This window comes from Lagopus leucura, unplaced genomic scaffold (assembly GCF_019238085.1).
Source record: "Lagopus leucura isolate 7727_CA_CO unplaced genomic scaffold, USGS_WTPT01 Super-Scaffold_100001, whole genome shotgun sequence".
NCBI classification, from domain to species: domain Eukaryota; kingdom Metazoa; phylum Chordata; class Aves; order Galliformes; family Phasianidae; genus Lagopus; species Lagopus leucura.
Genome location: NW_024962262.1, coordinates 59,660,369 through 59,684,067, shown reverse-complemented (window position 1 = coordinate 59,684,067; position 23,699 = coordinate 59,660,369). Strand labels below are relative to the sequence as shown.

Here is a 23,699-nt window from a genome sequence, read left to right as displayed (position 1 = left end):
ATGGGTTGCTTTGCTGAACACAGTAGAAATAGTCTGGTGGAGAGAAAAGTAACGTTTCATAAGGAGAAAAATCAGAGTTTACTGAAACTTCAGTCACATTGATTAAACTATTTTTTCAAAAGCAGTCTTTAGAATTTAGTTAGGTGGTCTGGGACATTATGTACCTGATTGCTTTTACTGTGTACATATGGTCCGTGGTAGGATGTGCTCAGAACGGACAATTGGTCCCAGTTCCCACACTTTACACATAGTTGCTCGTGACACTCTGGTGGTGGTGTCTAGTTTTCCACAGTTACTGCTTCATAAGCCTAATTGCAGTAGCAGCAACCATTTGGAAAATAAGCACCCTGATCACTCAACAAGAGTGGATAAGGATAGGATACTGACAATACTAGTGTACTATGACATGAATATGTGGTACTTTAGCTCATGCATTAGGCTAGAGATTATTCCTCAGAAAGGTATAGGCAGGAATAGAATTTCAGAGCCAGGTGCTGGTAGTGGTTAAAACTTAGAATGGGAGTGTGAAGAAATGGGCAAAATAAGAAATCTGATTTAAGGAAAAAGAAATGGAAATTGTTGAATTTTAGACCATTTACATGTCCTGGTGATTACTGTGGCTAACTCTACAATGGTTGTCTTACTCTGCTTGCTCTTCTCAGAGTCCTACCAGGACAGAATTGCTCAGGGGTAGGAGTTGTCTGCCCAGAGAGGTGGTGGAGTCACTGTCGTTGGAGGTGTTCAAAAACTATGTACATGTGGCACTGAGAGACACAGTGGGTGTGGGGGGGATGGGTTGGTGGTTGAACTGGGTGATCTTGGTCTTTTACAACCTTAATCATTCTGCAGTTCTAGAATAATATGTTGTCTAGTGATACGAGAACAAGAGGATTTTATGTTTGTTTAACTTAGGTATTTTATTTGCTTTACATCTATTTAAAGCTTTCCTTAGGGCAAATTTTTAAGAGAAACTGAATTCCCAGTTCTGCAAAGTTGGATTCAGAATATCATACACAAATGTGCTTGGTAGAAAGCTAACAATTCTTAAACCATACACTTCTAATGGATATTGCTAGTGCTGATGTCTTCCGTGTCACTTCATTTTCATGATCAAATTTTATGCAGGATTTCTAGTGACTTCTTGATTGCAATATTTTTTTAGGCTTTGGTTTGTTTCTGATTAAAGATGTGTGCTTATGCTTTGGAGAATGATAATACTGAGATCTTGGAACAGTGTTTGACAATTTGAAGCCTCTTCTTCCATCAGCAAGCTGTGATCCACTTTCCCCCCTCCCCCTTATTGTTTACTTTTTATGAATTTTCAACAGAGAAGTAGTGAAATTATAACTTTATTGTTTCTGTTTTGCTGAGTGTATTGTCAATTTTCTTTTACAAATATCTCCAGGTAGAAGAGTACAGAGAGGCTTTGGAAGGAATACTCATCAGAGAAAAGAATGGAATAGTTCTAATGCCTGAACTGTATGCAGTCCCTTCAGAAAAGGTATTGTGAAAATGCAGCATCCCCTTCAGTATGTGAAGTATAGATATGAAGATCAGTGTACCACTTTCCTATAGCTCATAAATCTAAGTCAGTAATACAAAATAAATAAATAAATGAATAAAGCAATCCACAGCACATTATTAATTACTGATAAACCTCTCACGGTTCCCACTGAGAAATGGTAACTTTAGGCTTCTAAATGATCAAATCCTGGAGATAGAAATCCAAGAGTCTATGGAAGTTCTGGAGCAGGTTTAAAATTACTAAGACTTTATAATAAGGCATATTTAAGAAGTTTTGCTGAAATTTAGAAATTGAATTTCAGAGAAGAAGTAAAGCATAGGCTGTTCTGCCTGTTTATTCTACCAGTGGTTTGTGCTCGCTCTTTTTCAGAGCTTGTATTTAAGATGGAAACAGGTTTCAAATGAATGGGGATTTATGTTAGATTTTAAGTTTGTTTCTTTTTCTGTTGTTTTTTGTTTGTTTTGTTTGTTTTTCCCATCTTTTCTGTCGCTGTTTAACCTGTTTCTCTCATTGTGACAGAGAAATTCAGATAACATTGTATCTCCTTCCATGCTACCTGCTTTTATATCTCTCCCTGCTGACTTCTCCCACTCCAGATTTCTCAGCAACCAATGGGGGTGTGGAGTCTTCTGGACTGATCTGAGTTTAGGGAGGGAGTATCAAAAGCTGATGTCTTTCTCACAGGTCTGAGACTGAAGCTCTGAGTTACCTTTCTGTTGGGAACAAGTGTGTAACAGTACAGAGCCTTTTTGTTAATTCTGATACATTTATGATCGGAAGAATATGCCAAATAAATAGTGTAATTTTTGCCTTCCGTTTGTAAATTCTAAAATGGCTCTGATAAAGATGTTATCTAGAAGGTTGTATGCTCCTCCCTCAATAGATATGTATACTGCAAGATCAAGTCAGGGGTTTTGGTTTTCTGTTTGGCAAAATTGAGAGATTCTACTCCTTATTTTTCCACAGACCATTCTTACTAAAATAAGAACAGTAGAATAGGCTTTGTTTTTGGAAAGCACTTCCATGAGCGTCTTCAGAAAGCTAGGTAGGCAGCAGTGAAGTTCAAGAATCATCTTGCAAGGAGCTGGAAAGCTGACACAATTCCCTACAAGCTTCCCAAAGGGAAGGCAGCAAAGGAATGACGAGAAGAAAGGGGAGCTCCTGACACCAAAGCTATACTCGTGTGCAGAATCCTCATTCAAACTCCAGCTTCAATAGTTTGGTGTATGAAAAGGAAGCATGGTTCTTGTCCCAGGTAGCGTGCAGCCTCAGAAGTGAAATCAGTAGAAAGGGATGTCAATAATAGCGGGTTGGAAATGGTGGATGATAGACTGTATTTTTACAAATACTTCTATGTTATTGGTTGTTCTTCAGAACTTTAAGATAAGTTTCTTGTTTTTTGTGTTTTTGTTGTCAGGTTGATGAGGAGTATGAAAATCCTCACTCAGTGGATCGTATCCCAGTGGGAAAGCTGCCTCATCTTTGGGGTCAGTCATTGTACATCCTTAGCTGCTTATTAGCAGAGGTAATTATTTCTTGTATAGCAGATGAGTTTGTATTTCATTTTGTTTTGAGTAGGCTTAGCCTTTAAGCACAATTTGATTGTCAGGTAGGGGTCAGTGTGTTTTCCAATGAAAACTGTGGAGGGGTGACTTTGAGCTTTCAGGAGCTTATTTGTGTTATTATGGATAACATACCATCTGTATATTATGCTAAATTGTGTGTTTCTCATGAAGGTCAGTAAGTTGCCAGATATGCTCAAGAAATACAAAGTCCATACTGATTTGACAGTTCCAGAGCTAGGATTCTGCAATTTCAGCTCCACTTGATTGCGCATTATTCTGCAGCATAAGATGCCTACAGAATTGTCCAGTATTAGCTGTGGACTTGGAAGTGAATAATTGAGTATCCCTGAGGAACTGCAGAAAAATCACTGGCATGGTAGCATTGCATTACTTGCTACAACTCTACAATAGAAAATATGGATATGCAGATTGTGTCAGTCATAATCATTTTCGCATTGTTCTAAGAAGTATTACAGCCACTACAACATAATTTTCATTGAATGTACTTAGTGGATGGGATGGGGAAACCAGACTTTAATCTGGCTTTCCTGATAAAACGTGAAAATTGGTTAAGAAATCTTCTAGAAATCTTCATCAAAAGCCTTTTACTTCATTTCTGTTTGTCTCCTTTCTCTCTCTCTTTTTTTTTTTTTTTTTTTTTTTTTTTTTTAGGGATTTCTGGCTGCAGGTGAAATTGATCCCTTAAACAGAAGATTTTCCACTGGATTTAAACCTGATGTTGTGGTACAAGGTTAGGGAGTTTTAACATTGTGAATAAACTGGATTATGTGAAGGTGAAGTTGCTATTCAAGAGAATTAAGAAGGACGTGTTTTAAAATGATACTGATCTTTGCATGGCACGTGGACGCTTTGTTGATACTGTGAGAAAGTGGTTGTTTGTCAAGCTGCTTTTCTTCTAGGAGGAAAGATCAGCTTTAACAAATCTTTTAAAAAAAACACTCATGATTTTAAGACTGGTCAGAGACTGGAAAGGACTTAATTTTTTATTGAAAAGGAAGGTTGTGATGGGTAATAGCAGAAAGAGGAGGGCTGACAGGAAACCATTCAGTTCAGTTAGGATGTTATGCAGCCTCTTTTCAGAGGACCCAAGAAAGCAAGGGGTGGGGCAGATCTCTGTGTTCACAGAGGTGAGGAGTGAGCTAAAGAGCAGAGGGCAGCCAGACTTACACCTGTTTTTTGTCTGCATCAAGGTGCATCTGCTGCTTTCATCAATGCAGGAGCAGCCAGAACTACATACTTAAGTTGAGGGCAAACACCAACTAATTGGGCATAAAAGCTTTCCTAGCGCCTGTGTCATTCTGGAAAAGTAATCAGCTCGTTTAGCAGGAGGAGCCTTCAGTGGTATTGCAAGCTGAGCAAAAGCTTGTTTATCTTTTGTTGTTGTCATAGTGGTGACATTTTGCTACTCTAAAATGTGTAATTTCCCTTAGATGCATAAATGCATGCTTATTTTTAGCATTCTTTGACTGCTATTTATAATGCAGAGAGTATGAATTGTCAGTCCCAAACCAATAAGCCAGCTCATAAGGGCAAAAAAAGTGTAAAATCAGGCCTTGGATTGTAAATTCCTCCAATCTGGCAATCTGGGGACTTTTTTTTTTCCTACCTCTTTCATTGTACAGCCTTTGGAACATTTATTGTCATAATCCTAACATACTTGTTCACCATTGACCTAGCTGTAACCATTGATGTGCTGTATTAAAACAAAGATTTTCAAGTAGGATTTCCCCTTGCAAGCCCCATCTCCTGAAAGTGACTGCACAATCCAAACTGTGTGAAATTGAAGAGAAATGATATCTAACCTTTGAACTAGCACTGCTTTGAGCAGAAGGTTGGATTAGAGACCCTGTGAGATCCCTTCCAACTTGAGCTACCATACAATCCGGAATGGAACAGAATGACAATATGTATGGGGAAGTAGAGAGCCAAAAGCTCTCTGACGTCCTGTTAGCTCTCATGAAGACATAAATTAAGAAAGAAGTAAAACCCTTGTGCATTTTTAGACAGCTACACGATAGCTGGGAGGTGACAGTAAAGGCAGGCAATTACAAAGAATAACCTTGGCTCTTACAAGTGTTTCTGATTTCTGTTATGCAGTAACTGTTCTGGCAGAAACTAATCAAATTAAGCATCTTTTGCAAGACCATGGAATCAATGTTCAGAGCATTGCTGATATCCATCCACTCAGAGTGCAGCCAGCTCGCATCCTAAGTAATCTCTACACCATGCTAGGTAGGTATTTAAATATCTATTGCCATACTGGGTATTTTTATATTTCTTGCACACTGCCACAATTTCTTTGATTTAAAAACAAACAAACCAAGACAAAATAAAACCCCGCATTTGTGTGAAGAAGGTTAACAAAATTAGAACAACTGTCTTAAAAACTGAGATCTTATTCTTCCAAAAAGAAAAATCATTAGGCTATCAGGTTCTTGCTGTTGTTTCTTCCAACCCTGAGCCAAATGGAGCTCACAGAAGCTCTCTGTCTGCAAATCCAGAAACCTTTAAGGCTTTTATAGCCCCAGGACTTTATATAAAGTTTCAGTTTCTCAGCAGTGACCCTAGAGGCCTGTGGTCCCTCTGAGCCTGCCAATTTGATTAACTAAATGCACAAAACCTCAAACTTGTTCTAGTTAAGTTGAAAATCTGATAAACCTTCAGCCACCACTGAAGGTGTGAATACTTGTTGGAATGAAAGGGGTCTTGGTGAAAATTTGTTGCCTGTATTCCTAGTTGAACTTACTTTTACAACTTCAAGCAGGCCAAAAAGTCATGACTCAAATCTGTTGCTGTTACTGGAAAGTAAAACTGGGATGGAGTCGATCAGCATTGGTAGATTCCTTTGCAGTATGGACAAGGAAAGCTGGCTGTATCATGCTTCTCTGTCAGTCTTGAGCATGTTTCTGTGGTCATGTAGTTTATGGATAACATGGAAGAAGATACCTTACGCTTTTGTTTGTTTCTCAATATTATGTGGTTTTTGTTTTTTTTAACAGAAAGTAAGAGGGCCTTCAAGTAAGTGTTAGACATTGAGCCTTACATGTGAAGAAGGGAGCTTGCATATACGGTTTGGGGAAAGTAATTTGTTTTCTTATTACAAGGAACTTCTAACAAGTTTAACATTTACAGGGCTTTGCTGATGTTTGCAGTTATTCTGTAGAAGTTTGAAATAGCTTTCTTTCACTAGTGGGGATGAGTAGGATAACTTGACACAGAGATGTACTGTTTTCAACAGTGACTTCTTTGGTAATGTTCACAAGGATTTCTTTTCAGGCATTCAGTTGCTGGGCTTGTGTTCTTTGTCAGATGGATTCAGGTCAGCTCCTGGATGTTGGAGCAAAAGCTGCAATGCAGAACACTAGCTTATAAGCTGCAGTGAGAAGAGTGGGGCTTATTAGCTCCAGGAAAGGAATCAAAATTTGTTCTTCAGCCTTTTACAGTTAAGAATTTTAAGGTTCTGTAATGAAAGCACTGCAGTTTGTTACTTGTTGATGGTCTGCTTTTTGAAGACATACTTGTAGTTTTTGGTGGTGAAGCTTTGGGTGCTGAGCAATGATTGTGATCAGAATACTTAATTTCATGGTCAGTGAAGCCAAACTTTTAATCAGGCTTTTGAAGTACCCTGACTACTGTATTGATGGTTGTTACAAAACATACCACTCTGTAGCATCTCACTCTTATCTGTCTATTGCCTTGCTGAAACAAATGAAATAGGTCTCCATGTCTAAGATGGCTGTTGCAGAAAACCAGAGAGGAAGTGTTAGATGATATTTTTTTTGTCTTGTCAGGTCGGAATGAGAACATGAAATTAAGTGGACGGCCACACCGACACATTGGAGTGCTGGGTACCTCCAAGCTGTACGTGATAAGAAACCAAATATTTGCTTTTACCCCTCAGGTGAGCATCTAAATCTGGCAGGGAAATCCCTGTATATTTAATGGCTAATCATTAGGGAAGTACTTTGCTTTCATGTGCTATCATTCCATTTTAGATAGAGTAGGGCTGATAAAGCAGATGTACTTTGCTTTGTGTTTTTTTTTTTTTTTTAAGAGCTTTGGATGATCAGAGTATTAAGACTACTGATAAATCTTTCTTCCATCATACAGCATCTAGCTTCTTTGGCTTTTGGCTTAGATTTGTTACTGATCCCTGCCTGAACCAACATTCTAATGAAATAATTCGAAAATAGGTCACTTAACATTTTCTTTCTACTGATTTCTTAGATGGAAAATGTACATTCACTTAAGTATGCCAAGTACTATAATCCCCAAGACACTAAGACATAATCTTTCCCTTGTTGAAAGGGTCACTGATGTTGAGTAAAGGACATTCTTTGTTTTCTGCTTAGTGTGCTTTTCATTGTAGCTGGAAGTTTGGATCCTCCCAGAATTAGTGGCTCTTTTCACACATATAATGAAATACTACACACTTCTTGTAGCCTTATTGTAGTAGTTGTTACTAGAAGGCCAGTAGGTCATCTACTCCATCCATGTGCAACTGGAACAGGATAAAGAATGCTCACAGCCTGCTGACCTTATGTTTGATTAATATAGTCTTCAAATTCCAGCGAAAGAGATTCAGTGGGCTCAACTGACATGGCTTCTGCAGTGCTGCATAATGTCCAGATTTAATCATATTTTTTCTGCAAGTAATGTTCCTTCTTGTTCTTCCTCCAGTCAATTGACTGCAGCAGGCTTTGTAAGATATTTTGTATGCAGGAGGATTGCCTATTGTGTTGTGTTGTTCCACCACACCAGTATCCATTTTTACAAATTAGGGAAAAGTTTCTCAGAGATGTTATTTAAAAACAAAACCAAAATAAAACATATCTTTATCTAGATCTTGTTATAAATATATTCAAAAATGGCATTTATCTTCGAATCGGGGACATGCTTATTCCATATTAGACTAAAACCTCCATAAAGTCTTCTGTTGTACTTTTCAGTCAGACATTACATCCTCCTCCGTTTTCTCTTTTTGATGGAGTGGAGTTTATGTTTAATTTCACTTTCCTTAGGTTAGTAATTAACTCATCTTTGTTGAAGTTGAGTAATGTCCACAGATTCTCTGGTTTTGTAATTTGTACTTCATCCAATTCTGTAATGAAAAAATGAGTTAGGAACGGGGCAGCGGCTTTTATTTAAATACCCTCTGAGCCTGAGAAAATGGTTAATGACTACCAGTGGAGAGCAGCTTTGGAAGCAGTTCAGCCTTTTTGGATGCTTTTCTTCATCCTACTAGTGTGACAAGCTTTGCAGAAGTCAGGATATGTCTGCCAATTCCTTCTGCGTGCTGTCTTGTTGCTCTTAAATAGTGAAGTTAGACTGGTTTGCTGAGTTTGGTTTTGATCTGACTGTTTGGTCAACTTGCTTTATCATTTGCAATTCTCTTGGTAATGGGCTTGTCTGGTCTACATTACTCTGGCCTTCCTTTCTAAACACAGGCAGTATATTTGCTTCTCTTTGGATGTCTAGACTTGTTCTTGCTGAGTTCTTAAACCTAACTACCAGTGGTTCAGGAATCATTTTGGCTGCTTCCTTAAGTTGTTCTAATTAGTTTCTTTATACTTCACCAGCTTGAATTTACATGATATTTAACATTTTCCTCCCAACCCAGGCTGAACTCCTGTCACTGTTTTAAAAGCAATGTTACAGATCATAATTTACTACTTTTCATCTCTCATTAAAGAGGGGCACTGATTCAGCTTATCTGTGTCCTCTCTTCCTATCCTCTTCCTCTCTTCATTGAAAGATCTACAGGTTCTGTGTTTTCCAGTTACTTCTGATGTGTTGACAGGGTGTTTTCTCCTTGTCCATAATGGGTCTTACCAATCGATGTTTATTTTACATTCCAGCCTTTTCCCTCTTCCACCCCTCACTAATGCTTCTGTGCTTTTAACATTCATTGTGGCTGATTTGTCATACTTTTCATTGTTTTTCCAGCTTTTTAAAATTTCCATTTCTGATGATATAGTCATAATAGTCTCTTGTTGTGGTTTTTGGCCTTCCTTTGTAGTGAGAATGCCACCATTTACCACTGTACATAGAATGCATCTTTTTTTTCCCCTACCATCTGTCAGATGTTCCTTTTCTGCTTGTCTTTCAGAGTGTTTCTAAGAGACATCCACTTGTTAATTCCTGGTCCTTAGCATGCACTTAAGCCTGTTTATTGTTTGTATTGTTGCTGTTGGTTTTTCTTTCCACATTTAGGCTACTTTAGTCTTTCAGATAATAGACTACTGTAATTCATCACTGAGAAAATTCTCCCTCATGGGAGTTATCATCTACTTTCTGTTTGTACAGCTTGATTTTTTTTCACTGTAAGCCTATAAATGTAAGAAAATACACTCTCTGCAGACACATGAATCTCTTTTTTTCCTAGTGACATGCCTGGTTAGGTTAACTCACATAATCTGTGTCTAGAATAGTTCATGTGGCTTTTGTGAATGACTTAACAGAGGACATGGAAAAAATTATAGAGAGTACTGACAACCACTTATATGCTGTATTTCTCTATTCTCTAGTTTACTGACCAGCATCACTTCTATCTGGCTCTAGACAATCAGATGATTGTGGAGATGCTCAAGATAGAACTGGCTTACCTCACTTCTTGTTGGAGGATGACAGGGAGACCAACTCTGACGTTTCCCATCACCCACACGATGCTTGGTAAAGTTGATTTTCTCTATTTCAAGTGCAGTAAATTGTTGTGGAGGAGTAGGATGTGGGTAGGTTTGAGAGGAGACAGATGGTGTGACTGTTTTAACATCTGAGTTTTAACATCAAAAGTGCAATTTAACTTTTTCAAGTCTACTGAACTTTGATGACAGGGAATCCTTCATTTTGTCTTATTCCTCCTTAATATCCCTGCATCTTCTCATCATCTGCATACTGATTCTGTCCAAATAAATTTGGTAGTAGTCCTTTTGGAACTTGTCATGAGCGGAAGGGCTTGGAGTTGATTTGATTTTGTTCCAAGGTTTTTTTTGAATAAACTAGTATTGATAACATTTGCAGGGTCTGTTTTAAATTTGATGTTTGAAGAGGTTATTTAAGAATGTGTTGGTAAGATTCAAACTCTTCCATTGTTCTTTTTCAGTTGACGATGGTACTGACATCCATCCAGCAGTTCTTGCCACCATACGAAAATTAGAGGATGGTTATTTCGGTGGTGCAAGGTAATGCGGTAACCCTTAAATGGTTCTGTGATTTTTTTATAATTAAATCGTATACAAGTCACAACTATATTTTAACTTGTGATAGTGATAGATCTTGTGCTGGAGCTCTACAGAGAGAGCAGTTTCAGCTTAAATTGTTATGTGGCAATCAGATGATAGCCAGACCTTAGGTGCAATGGGAAGATGGGGAGAGTTAACACCTTTGACTGCCATTAATAGATGGTGAAAATGCAAAGGCAGTTAATGTCTTTTTTTTTTTTTTTTTTTTTTTTTTGCCTCAATTTTCAATATTAATTGAAGGCCTTAAGTTGTCCTGCCCTGCAAGTTGGAGGACCATCATTTGGGGAGCAGAGACTTTCCATTTGTTGACATCAAAGTTTAAGGAACTAATTGTATGAGTTGAATGTTTACAAGTCTATAGGGCCTGGTGGGACTCATGTCTCAGTACTGAGGGAATTAGTAGATATCAATTCTCTATCAAAGTTCATGGGAATCTGGGGAGGTCCCTGGTGACTGGAAACTGACCAAGATTGTGTACATTTGTAAGAAGACAGAAGACCGTGGAAATTATAGACCTGTTAATTTAACTTCAGTACCTGGAAAAATTATGGAGAAGATTAGCCTAGGTGCCAATGAAAAGCAGTTAAAGGATAGCAACAGCCATCAGACCCGCTATCACTGATTGAGGAGGAAAGTCCTGTCTCGCTAATTTGATATCCTTCTATGGTAAGATGAAGTGCTATCCATTCTAGTGGATGAAGGGAAGACAGTGGGTATTTTTTTAATGGATTTTAGCACAACATCTAATACTGTTCCTCTCAGTATCCTTTAACTATAAGATGAACAGGTTCACATCGTGCTGGGTGATACACTGGCTGAGTGGCAGGGCTCAAAGGGCTGTAGTGAATAAGGCTGCATCTGGATGGTGGCCAGCCTCTAATAGTGTTCCTCAGGGCTCTAGTGTATGGACAGTCCTGACAACATTTTTACTGGAGATATGGATGCAGGAGTTGGATGTACCCATAGCAGATTTGCTGATAATACATATCTGGGAGATTCTTTTGACTCTCTGGGGGCATCTAAATGCTCTATTCGATGCTCTGATCTATCTAGACTCTCTTTGAGAGGTTTAGATAGATTAGAGCATTGGGTGATCAACAGCAGTTTGAAATTTAACGTGAAGAAAATGATCCTACTGTTGAGACAGAGTAATGCCAGATAGTTACAGACTGGGAGCTGAGTGTTGGGAGAGCATTCCTGCCGAGAGGAATCAGAGGGTGTTGTGAGCGTTACCATAACACAGTTAAGTGCAGTTACTAGATAGAGCAGTACTCAGCAGGATCTGCAACTATTTTTTTTTTTTTGCATTTATTTTCTCGACACTGGTTATTTACTTCTTCGTAGTTACTAAAGGTAGATTTGACTGCTGGATCTCATAGATTTTGGAGCTGTTGAAAGCTCGGTGAGCATAGCCAGTAGTATCAAAATGGTGTATGTTGGCTCTGGCATACTTATATGTCATACTCCCTCTGGCGTACTTTCCCGTTTGCAGGGTGAAGATAGGCAAGCTGTCAGAATTTCTTACCACATCTTTTCATACGCATCTGAGCTTCCTGGATCCAGACTGTGATATAAAACTATTTGATGACTCTCATGGAGGCTGTTGTAGCCCTGACAGTGAATATGGAGGCTATCCAGCAGATTTCTGTGAAAAAGGTAATAGTTTTTTCACTTTATTTTTTTTTTTTTTCTCTTTCACATTCTGTAGAGTAGACGTCGAGTCTATCCAAGCATAGAGTCTGGGGTTACCTACAGCACAAAATCTGATGTATGCACAGTTGATATTTATTCAGATCTCTCATACGTCAGCTCAAGGATGGTATGTGCATGACTTAGTTTGAAGGAGATTTTGTGAATTCATCCTACATCCTCGATGTGGCATTGACCAGTAACTGCTGTGGTAAAGCTGAGTCTGAGAATCAGCAGGTGGGAGGTGTGTAGAATATGCTAGAGGGAGTAGAGAGTGTGAGGAGTCACAGACAAATTCGTGCACAAGAGCTGATCTTTGGTCTACCAAAAAGAAAAATTCTTTTGATCTCTTTCAAAGGGAAAAACAGTTTCTAAACTTTACTGTTTAAAAACTATCAAAAATTATTTACATTTTTCTTTCCAATTTGTTCAGCTTAGAAGTCTCTTTCTTATTCTTACGTTCTCATTGTATAAACAAGAATAGAGTGATATGTGTGAAAAAAGAAAGTACTGGTATTTTAAAGGTTTTCTTACCTTTAATACTCATTTTCTTTTATGTATGTCTCACTAGAAAGCCAGGATGAGCTGGATCAGTATATAAATGATATCCTGCAGAGTACAGCGCTGAAGTCATATCTGCCTCCAACTTCAAAGACTGCTCATCAGCCGCTTGTGTTCAGTGCAAACCATTCCACACAAGAGATACTGTCAATAATGGCCAAGGCAAAGGGTTTGGAGATTCCAGGTATTTCTCTCTATTATTTGCCATGGGTGCTAAGATGGATAAGTTCAGTTATTTTCAAATTCTATTATTTGGAGAAAGTTAGTAACACAAGTGTGTTGTAGCTGTTAAGAAGAGAGTCTGAAGTTGTTCCTGTAGTTCCCACAGCATCCCATATCATGATGTATGTATAAATAATCTGCAGTGAATCAAAGTTAATGTTATGGAAACTAACTGATCAGATAGAATTTTAGAACATGAGTCAGTTCATTATTATTATTATTATTATTATTTGTCTTTGTACAAAGATAATATACTTTCTTAATCCAATGAAGTTGTGGTGAAGTTAAGTGTTTCAATGACATGAAACATCAGTATGCACATGTATACTCTAAATCTATAAGAATAAATGGAGTACCAATGGAAGGCAGTATTCCTAATAATGCTGCATTAAACTGATTGGAGGACTTTCACCCAAATAATGCTTTGACTGAATTTGTAAGTAGATTCCGACATCTACAGTGTTTTTCATGTAGATATGTAGTATCCAGTATCCTGGTTAAGAGAGGGCTTCTCTCAACTTCACTGGACATTAATAGATCTTCAAACTTTAATATTTTCTCCTATCTTTCATATGCTGCAGAATCATGTGATACTCTGTTAAATTTGTCATATGAAGATAGCAGAGCATGAGCCTGCATTCATTCACATGAAGTGACATTTGTCACTTCAATTACAGCATTTTTTCAATTAGACCATTTTCTCCATATGTTAAACATGTTTTAGCATGTTTACTGCAAAAACATTTGAAATACTTGTCAGGATCAGGTCATTCATTTGTAGAACATCCGAAGCACAGACTGCCATAAGAGGTGTCAGTTCACCATGTTGTGCCTCAGACTTTGATGTGCTACTTTCAAAACCTCTTGGACCAGGTCTGCAGGAAGGAAAAATTTCAAGTGTGAGCTTGTCTCTTGAGTTCCACACGCAACATCTTGGAAGTGTTGCCTAAGTTAACTTGACTCTCAGAGGTATTTCTGTTGTTTTTCGTAGCACAGTTGCTTCATATTTGTGGTTTTGCTTTTCTGCACAATAGCAACAAAAGTCTTTTAAGTGTTGTCATTGGCTTTGATTTCCAGCTGTTTCCATGTCTCTTCCAACTAAAGTTCTGAACACGCACCGGAAGTCCTTGAATCTTGTTGATATTCCCCTTTCCCTTGAGAAAAAGGTAAACCGTGGGATTTTTTATGCTGTTTATGTTTTTAGGACTCAATATTTTGAATCCATCTGGTTTCCAGCCAAACCATATACTAGTTCTCATTTTGTTACCTTGACAGCAAAGCTGTCTGCCTGGAGCAATGGGTAGGGGGTGGTTGTTATTTTTTGCTGGGAAGTTTTTTTTATTAAATAGATATTATCACATTGATATATATATTGTCTAATAAACAGCAATTGTATTAATTTCTAGCCAGGAGAGTAGCATATGAAAGGACAGCTGTCATACAGCACCAGCTGAATCCCACTACTAAGCACAAAGGGCAAAGCTGGGCTGGATATTCTGTCCTAGCATGTGTGACTGGCTGCTGAGGGTGGTGACATGAGGTTGTATCCAACCTGCTAGAAGGTTCTGTTGTATAGGCTTTGTCTGTGGAGGCAGTATTTCAGGACAGTACAAATACCTGAATAGCTTGTTAAATAAAACTTGTTCTCATCTAAGAATTCACTGCAGTGTTGCATCACCTGACTAGTTAACATGCTAGTTCCAAAGCACTGAAAAATTTGTGATGGCAACATCTGCATAAGTAAAGCACTGCAATTATTCAGATTGGAGACAAGACTAAAAGAACAAAAAAAACCCCCACCTCTAAATGTTTTCAGCAAAAAAGTGGTATCTTTCTGCTTTATTTCATTGCAAGTAGCAGTGTATGACAGGAAAAGTATGCAAATAATTTTGTTTCCTTCTATGAGAATTTTTTTTTTTTGTCCCAAAAACAGCTTTCCTAGTCAATTGAACCAAATCTAGAGACAGTCCATTCTGGGTGCTGTGTTTCTGGGGATCATACTTCTTTTCATGTCTGCCAGTAGTCTGAAAAAAAAACTGCATGATATGTCTGTATTTCAAGCGCAGAGTTGTGTTGCATGTCTGTGTTCTTTAATGGTGAGCTACAAATTTTATCTGCTGCTTTTGTCAAGGTCTGTTATTGATTTTCATCCCTCTTTGTTATCAGGACCATGAAAAGGTTTTGAACTTAGCTAAAGATGCTCATGGTGATTTGGATTGCAGGAAGCTTGTTGAGCAGCTGAAGGAATGCCCAACGCTCCATGATCAAGCAGATATCTTATATATCTTGCATATACTAAAGTGAGTTATCTGAGTATAGGCTTCAGCCCCTTAAGTTTGGCTACAGCTATTTGATTATTGTTGTGCAAAAGGTTGTCACTGTTCAGGACTGTGTTTTCAGGGGAGAGGTTAAAATGTTTTGTGCTTTAACAGAAACATTTTCAGTTAGCTTGACTACATAAATAATTTGCATTCAGAATACATCTGTGCAAATTTCAAAGTTGATTGACACACAATTTTGCCAAAGTGGGAGTGGGGGGATACTTAATTTTCTCATTTTCTAACTAAAGCACAGATGCAGTTTTATTTTTTCCTCTAATCCTTCCATGCTTAAGTGCATAGTTGACTAAAACTTGGTGTTCTTCAAAGTGTATCTGGAAACGACTCAAGCTGCTGGGGTTAGTAAAAAAAAAAAAAAAAATTGTTCATTAAATGGATTTGAGTAAAATTCAAATACAGATCAACAGAATTATCTACTAGAGTGTGCTAACTGGCATTTTTTCCTCATACTGTTGGAATCTGGTAAAAAGTTGGTTTAGGTTGCAAAGACGTGCATTTATTGATCACAGATGGTCTTCTTTAATGCTGCAGAGATTGTGTTAATGTTTATCTTAGTCTTTCTCCTGTGTGGGCCTTTTCTTTGATCTTTTTATTTTCCTAAGCAAAATAGTAACTCTCTTAAAAAGGAGATCCTGAAGAATTACTTTTTGTTTGTTTGACTGTATGTAACACCCTTAGTTTACTTTCTGGAACTGTTTCACCACTGGTGTCCCTGTTGGGCTTTGGTGAAATGTGTCCCTCTAACTGGAGCTGAAAGATCATCATGTGGTGCATGGAGCCACTGTCAACTAGAAGCACTTTTTGTTCATAATACAGCAAATTTCAAAACTGGAAAAGGAATGGAAAACTTCACTGATTCATCAATATTGACAGAAGCAGTGTGGAAGTCTAGTTAGTAGCTAAGAATGAGGCAGGGAGAAATACTCATAGAGGCCCTGTAGTATCCGAAAAAATGGGTACCGTCTTTATTAGTACTGAGAAAAAGTGCTGAATTTCACTCCTAAGGAGCAACATATGGAGTGTTCTTCCATTCTTTCAATCTTCCTTGTGCTGAACTTAAAGCCAAATGGGAAATCCCCTGGCTGGTTGCTTTGTAGTCACAGGCTTATGGCCAAGTGAGATAATATGAGAGTTGCTGTTACCAAGAGGTTTCTGCCCACGTGTAGCTGATCTCTGATGAAGGACTGCCGTGTCCCATTCACTTCACCCAAATGGCTGTCACACAAATGAGCAATTCAGTCAAAGTCTGGTTGCTCATTGTGTGTTAAGACTAAGCAACTTAGTGTTTTCTGCTTTCTCTTTCTGTCTCTTCCTCAAGGACCCCTTACTTGTTTGATCTAATGGAAATAATCTTCTGTTTTCCTGCAGAGGCCCTGATTGGGATACGCAGCTGAATGGACAATGTGGAGTCACTGTTCATTGTCTGCTCAATGAGCTCTACAGAAAGGCAGGCCTCAATCAAGAGTGGGGCTTAATCCGTTATATTTCTGGTATACTTAAAAAGAGACTGGAAGTCCTGGCAGAGGTATGAGATAGGAATAGTGCTGGTTCAGATTCCTGCCTGAAAACAGGACTACCAATGTGAGGCACAAGTGCCAGTGAGGGTTGTGCTTGCCCTTTTCTGGTCTTGCTTCACAACAAACCTAGTGCAGCATTTGTCAGTAAACACTGTTTGCTTTCCTGATCTAAAATCTTGTTACAACCTCTCTCATCTATACTGAAAAGTGTGCTAAGGTTAGAGTGCAATGAGAATGTCAGTCTGTAAGTGATTGCGAAGGCCTCGTTTAGTCTCTGTTAATCCAAGCAGCTTAATTATGTGCATTGAAAGCTGTAGTGTCACTGGTAATTGCTTATTGCTATTGTGGTAACATGAACACTTGGAGCACCAGTATATCTTAGTGCTAGAGATGATGCAAAAACATGCTGCAGTGATTTCTGTCCCATTAGGCAGGCAGTCTGTAGTGTGAGTGGCAGTACAGAGGCATTATGATATCTGGCCCTGCTTAACATTAACAAGAAAGATCCATTGTAAGGGTACAGATTTCCTTTGGAACATTACAAAACTGTTCACTCTGCTGTTTTAAGGGTTTTTTTAAAAATACTTAATCCTGCATATTTCCAAAGGACTCTTTCTCTAACTTCTGGCCATTTTCAAAGCTTCGATAATCATACTTAGAATGGCCTGTTTTACTGACAGTTGTATTTGCAGGGAGCAATTTGCAACAGTCACTCTGCGTGATTCCTCGTTAAGTACCTTTTCCATCCCCAAGGCAGTACATGCTTACAAAAACCTGTGTACATTAAATTGCAGAGATATTGACTAAGAACTGTAGAGGGTGAGAGTAGAGGTATATGTAGCTTTGTTATACGTTAAAGGAAGGAAAACAGAATCAGAAAAATATGAAGAACATTATTACTCAGTGAGGTCTTTGATTCAGAATAATGAATCGGGTAAATTAAGCACTCGCTTTTGTAGGAAGTATAAAAGATTAAAATGCTGGTACTAGAGGAATTCTGGTATACGGGGTTATTTTCTTTTTTTTTGCTAATACTGCCAAACTTTCCATTAATAATTTTTTTGTCTTACATAAAAATGAAATATTTATCTTATGATAAAATTCTTTATTGATCTGCCAGTCCCACTGGAGAGCATAATAATTCTGGTGCTGATTTCAGTGTGAGGAAGCAGGCTTTCAGCCTGGGCAGACTCCTGAGGTCCTGTTAACCTCGGGGGATATTTGCCAACTGGTTAACAGCATTCTGCTGGATCTGCATATCTAGTAGTTAGTTGAAATGCACTTAGAAATTGATAAATAAATGCTTCATTTTCTGGAGTTAAAAGCTGTGTCACTTTTGCATGTCTCAGAAAAAGATCTCTTGCTTTCTGTTGTATTGCAATAGGCATGCACAGACCTCCTGTCACACCACAAGCAGCTTACAGTGGGGCTGCCACCAGAACCCCGCGAGAAAATCATTACCACGTAAGTTGGAGCTTTGTTTCAGTTGTAGAAGCAGACTGCCTTTCAGCTTCCTGCTGGTGCCGTTCTGCTGCTCTCACCTTGTTTTATTTTTCAACTTTAGAAAGAATTGCAGCCACCAAGGCATAAAAGTCTGCGGTGCAAAGATGTTTCTGGGTGACGTGGTTCTAGTGCATGTTCAAGAGGTTGACAACAAGTGCTGGACTTATTGCTAACTGTAGTTTGCCCTCTTACAGCCCTCTGCCACCTGAGGAGCTCACAGATCTTATTTATGAAGCCAGTGGCCAAGACATCAGTATTGCTGTCCTGACACAGGTACAGAGCATGGGAAAAAAATGGTTCTTTAAGCTGTGCCCAGTGTAATGCCAGTGTTCTTCTGAGACTGGGAAAGCTGGGATGAGCCATGCTGAATGGGAGCTCTTCTGAATTTGTCCTTACAGGAAATAATTATGTACCTGGCAATGTATGTCCGATCGCAGCCTAGTCTTTTCATGGAGATGCTCAGGCTCCGCATTGGTCTGATAATTCAGGTGATGGCCACTGAGCTGGCTCGGAGTCTGAAATGCTCAGGTAAGAATAGTTCTATTGTGGGAGATACTTCTGGCTTTATTTTTGCTTCACCTCAGTTACTAATTTTTCATTTGTGTTAAATTCTGTTGTAAAGAATTTACATACACAGTTAAAAATTGAAAATAATTTCTGTTTGGCTTAATGAAAGATTCCTGCCTCCCTGCACTCCGTCAGTCTGAAGTAGATGTTAAATACTTAAACACCCTGACTTTCAGTGCTTGAGGTGCCAATACTGAAATTGCAAGTGTATGTATTTAGGGACTAACTTCAATGAGAATTAGGACACTAGGTTAATCTTCAGAATATTTGAACCTTGATTATTCAGCATTCTTGTGAGTTTTATTCAGCATAAGTTCTGTCCTGTAGTTCTTCTTGCTTGGAATGTACGTGGTTGAAAAATATTTGCTATTTGGATTTCAGCTAGTGATACCAACACCAGGAGGTCAGTAAAAATATGTACCTCATAAGACCACCAGCTGCTGCATATGCACTGCAAAAAAGCAAAATGAAGAAACTAACAAGTTGTACAGGATGAAAATACTTTAAGTAGAGAGGAGAAATCATGACTGAGGTGATAACTGAAAAACCGCTGACGAATTTTCCACCTCAAAGGAACTGAAATTAGTCAGAGGTCAAGAAGAAACAGTCATACGAAGTGATCAAGTTAATGTGGTGAATGTATAGTCTCAAATGTAGATGCTTAGGAGCATGATCCTTGTGGCTCAGCTCATTGTTGTTCCTAATGTATTAGCACACCCCAAGGGGGATCAATGGAAGTTTATTTTAGAAAGGCCTTGCTTGGGCACCATTGATGTCTTCGATCAAACTCAGTGCCTACCTCTGGGGAGGTGTTTGTCCATTAGGAGAAGTTGGTGAATGGAGCCAAGTAATTTTCTGGGATAATTCTGTTTCTCCACGAGGAGCATTCAGACAGCCCTGTTTCCCCCAGAGCTGAAGCTGAGTACCAGAAGCTGCTACATTCACAGTTCAAAGCCTCTTTTTCCCGTAGTCCCTTCTGTTATTTCTTTGTAAGCCACTCTCAGCTTCACTGCTGCTTTTTCCATGTTCTCCTATGGGAAATTTCTCTGTGCACTCCTGTGCCCATGTGTATGTATGAGCTTTTTCTCACACTTCGAAGCATCATCCTTTAATTAGAGAAAACACCACAAGCCTGCCATTTGCATGCATTTCTTTATGGAATAACTCTGGCTCTGTAATTTAGATCTGAGTAAGATCTTCTTGTGGGAGGTGGCTGCAGTGCCTTTTCAGTTGATCTGCTCTGTGAAGGAGCACCTGCTTCTTCATAACCTTTGGTGAGATTTCACACAGCTGTGATAGGCTGCTCAGTAACGTAACCGCCATCATCTCCATTCAGTGTTGCTTAGTCTTGAAATGTGTTTTCTTTGAAATGACTCTACATATTAATTTTTTTTCTAGGGAAGCATTATCTGCAAAAGTGAGTGATGGAATTTCATTCAGTCAGCAATTTAGTTAGGAAAGCCATCCATAAAGCATCCTATAGTTGCGTTTGATTTTTGTTTTTGTGTGTGTGGCTTTGTTTTGTTTTTGTGGATTTTTTTATTTGCTTGTTTTTGTTATTTAAACCAGGTGAAGAAGCTTCAGAGAGTTTGATGAATCTAAGCCCTTTTGATATGAAAAATCTCCTACACCATATTCTCAGTGGAAAAGAGTTTGGTGTGGAAAGAAGCTGTAAGTTATCCATTTGGGTATCTGTTAAATGGGAACTGTAAATATATAGATTGTGTAGTAAGTAGGAACCTACCATCTATGCATGTAAAATAGGAGTACAGGTAATGAACGAAACAGATCTATTGCATATATCTGCTGCGGGATAAAAAAAGCACATATGATGGTAACTGTCCTACACAGGAGTAATGTTGTATCAAGGCAGACTTTTAAAATGAAAAAATTTAACGTGACCAGAAGGAAGATTGTGAAAAGGATGTGTCCATTCTGCCTCCCAGGAGTGTATCTGTGGTCCCCAGTATTTCCAGATGACACAGCTGTGCCTTAAATCCTCACACATTTAGTGCAACTCCAGTGTCTTTTGAAGCTATGATTGTTCCTTGTCTTTGAAGGTCAAATCCTAACATCCAGCTGTGGCTCTCTATCTCTGAATTGACGTAATCAGGCTTGAATTATTGATGTAATTTGAAAGCACACTGTCAAAAAAAGCATTGAACACTTATGAAAGGATATGCTTTTATCTGTAACTTCTAGACACAATTTTGTCTCTTTTCCTACCAGTATAATTTCTAAAATGTCCATTTGCTTCTTTTAGTGCGACCTATGGATTCTTCTTCATCCAGCCCTGCAATTTCTATTCATGAAATGGGGCCTTCTGGAGCAACGAAAACAGAAAGAAGTGGTATTACTAAATTGAAGAGTGAGATGAAGCAGGTGAGAGTTTTCTGTCAGTGCTTATCAGAAAATGTAGCTGCTCTGGAATGGCGTTTTATCAGAGTTTTGTGTTCCTTTCAGGAAGTTGTTCCAATGCCAAATAAATACATTCTTCATAAATCACAGAAATTGCCAGTCAGCCTTTGGTTTAAAGCTAATAGAAGGCAGGAGGGAGATGATGCTTCCAAAAATGAAGCCTCTTCTTTGTTCTTGTTTCATGTACTGAATATTGCAACTTAGCAAATAGCAAAGTCTACTGCATTCATGGCACCAACTTTAAAACAATTTTTTATCGTCTTTAGCTATAGAGAAATCAGCTGCACATTTCACATAGATTTTCACATAGGTGGTTTTCATTCCTGTACTCTGCACAAGTTTTTAATGTGGTCTATCTGCCTTCTAGAAAGGTACATTTGGAAGAGAAATCTCGGTGGTTTTGCCTTTTCTTTTCCGGTTTTGTTTTTTATGGACAGGAGAAACATACTTCATATTCTAGCAGTAATCCAACTTCAGTATTCTTAGTTACACAGCAACTGAGCTTAATGAGAGAAATGATAGAAGACACAAAGTGTTCTGGATGAGTGTGACTGATGGTTTTATTGCAGCTGGTTTTCATTTTTTTGTGTACATGTGTTTCTACTAGTAATTTTCTTTTGCTCTGGATAAATAGGAAGGAGGTGAAGTGAAAGACATTGATGGGAATTAAGTGTATTATATTGAAGACATATTTCAAAAACACACTTTCTGCTAAGAGCTTAGCAAGCAAAAGCATTTACTCAGGCCATTTGTGTAAGTTTCTAGGGAAGTATGGGGTGTTCTGCTTTATATGAAACAAAAATGCTGAATGAGCTTTTGGAGAGGAGGAGCATTTCTGTATAATTCTTGACACAGAGCGTTTTATGCTGATGTAAAGATGAGTTCATAATTCTTTTTTGTGATACAATTAATCAGGGAAGGCAAAGTGAAATTTGTGTTTTGTACCTTGTGAGATCAGGTCACTGTGTTTGAGCCACTCTGGTGCCTTAGTGTTACTGCGGCCAAGCCTGCCTTGTCCCCTCCTGTGGTGCAGCAGTGTCTGTCTGCAGAAGCTGCTGCAGGGTGCTAACTGCAGACTCTGGGTGACCTTGGTAGCTCCGTTTGGGCATGGCTGTTAGTCCAGCAGCCTACTGGGGATGTTCATCCTCAGTGCCTTTCCCAGAATGAACATGGACTGGGTGCTATGCAGCAGCATCAAATCTTAAATATAGGTGTGCACCTGAGTTGAAACCCTGTGAAGTTTGTCAAGGCTGGAAAGGTAGCTCCTTGCATTGCTTTTGCATTAGATAGATGTGGTTTGGTTTTTTTTGCAGAAAAAAAAACAGCAGAAGAGTTGGCTGTTTTGCTTTTATTTCCCCTCACCGGTCCATACTTACTGCTTCACACCACATCTCAATGTATTTGTGAAATACCATCTTAATGTCATTGTGGTTGGAGGGACAACCAACTTTGTGTCAGGAAAAACATTTTGAGCACTATCACGAGACAGAGCTCTTGTGTTGAACATCTACAGCTCTCCCGTTTGCTGCAGATGCTTCTGGAATATGTAAACTCAGCCTTTGCCTGTATCTGAGGCTGTCATGGCTTTCTTTTGAGTACCTGAGTTTATTCCGTGCTCCTTGCCTTTGTGCAGATGGGTTACATAACCTTGTTTGTGTCGTGACAGTCTGTCTGATCTGTTCGTGTCTGTTTTTGTTTTGTAGTTCTTTCATGAGGGCCACTCCATGTCCAGCAGCATGTTCGCTTCCAGGGTAAAATGATATCTGCAGTTCTGTTCCTGCTCTTCACCCTACGTGTGTCTGTATATGTCTGCATACACTTGTGCAAGGACCTTAGCTCTAAACTCCTCCTGCTGCTTCTGCTCTGTGACAGCTTCTTTCAAACCCTCTTTGTTTAGTTCATCTTCACTGGGAGCCTGTTCTCATTAGTAATCTTTTAATAGCTCAGTCTCACATTTAGATCCACTTAGCTCTTCCTAATAGTAAACAGCTGAGGCGGATAAAGCACTGTCACAGATTTAGCTACCTGATTATGTATTGCAGGTGTCATCAGTATTTAAAAGTAACATAGCATTTATGCTGGCAATCTCTGGCTGATGATGACCAGCACAGTTTCAGAGTGCTGGCAGTTTCAGAGGCAGGGATTTTATAGGCTCAGGCATCTCCTCAGGCAGTTATTTTCTTTCAAGGCAGAAAATTGTAGCACTTAAGCTTTTGCTGTTAAGAAGGAATATAATTGTTTAAATATTTTACCAGTAGAAGCCTTAGCGATTTAAATTCTGAGACTCCAAATCTGTCACCAGGAGACGGAAGGTTTGCAGCTATGTGTGCACTCTGAACTGGTGATTGTGATGAGTGCACCTCTGCACTCTCCTCAGTGGCACAGCCCTCAGGTGCTCTAAATACAATTACAGAGCACCCCTGAGCACATTGCTGCAGCCTCTCTCTTCCAACATAGCAGTGCAGAAAGAGAGGATTCAGCTGCATTTGATAAAAGTGCACAGAAGTTTTTGAATGAGATCTCTGCCTGAG

At 38.8% G+C, this 23,699-nt stretch overlaps 1 protein-coding gene across 4 annotated transcripts in view; it reads left to right on the top strand.

The window, feature by feature from the left end:
* Positions 1–23,699, top strand: part of PHKA2 (phosphorylase kinase regulatory subunit alpha 2) — a 38,269-nt gene that overhangs the window by 9,036 nt on the left and 5,534 nt on the right. For 2 of the 4 annotated variants that reach the window (XM_042866557.1, XM_042866555.1), the window contains exons 11-28: positions 1,406–1,501; positions 2,943–3,050; positions 3,763–3,841; positions 5,209–5,343; positions 6,903–7,012; positions 9,639–9,783; positions 10,214–10,292; positions 11,845–12,008; positions 12,613–12,786; positions 13,902–13,990; positions 14,991–15,124; positions 16,532–16,688; positions 18,065–18,144; positions 18,378–18,456; positions 18,582–18,711; positions 20,320–20,421; positions 21,014–21,132; positions 22,872–22,919. In XM_042866557.1, the coding sequence (XP_042722491.1) occupies positions 1,406–1,501; positions 2,943–3,050; positions 3,763–3,841; positions 5,209–5,343; positions 6,903–7,012; positions 9,639–9,783; positions 10,214–10,292; positions 11,845–12,008; positions 12,613–12,786; positions 13,902–13,990; positions 14,991–15,124; positions 16,532–16,688; positions 18,065–18,144; positions 18,378–18,456; positions 18,582–18,711; positions 20,320–20,421; positions 21,014–21,132; positions 22,872–22,919 (2,028 nt within the window). The remainder of the gene's footprint in view (positions 1–1,405; positions 1,502–2,942; positions 3,051–3,762; positions 3,842–5,208; positions 5,344–6,902; positions 7,013–9,638; positions 9,784–10,213; positions 10,293–11,844; positions 12,009–12,612; positions 12,787–13,901; positions 13,991–14,990; positions 15,125–16,531; positions 16,689–18,064; positions 18,145–18,377; positions 18,457–18,581; positions 18,712–20,319; positions 20,422–21,013; positions 21,133–22,871; positions 22,920–23,699) is intronic. The other 2 variants (XM_042866559.1, XM_042866556.1) reach the window with 1 other exon arrangement.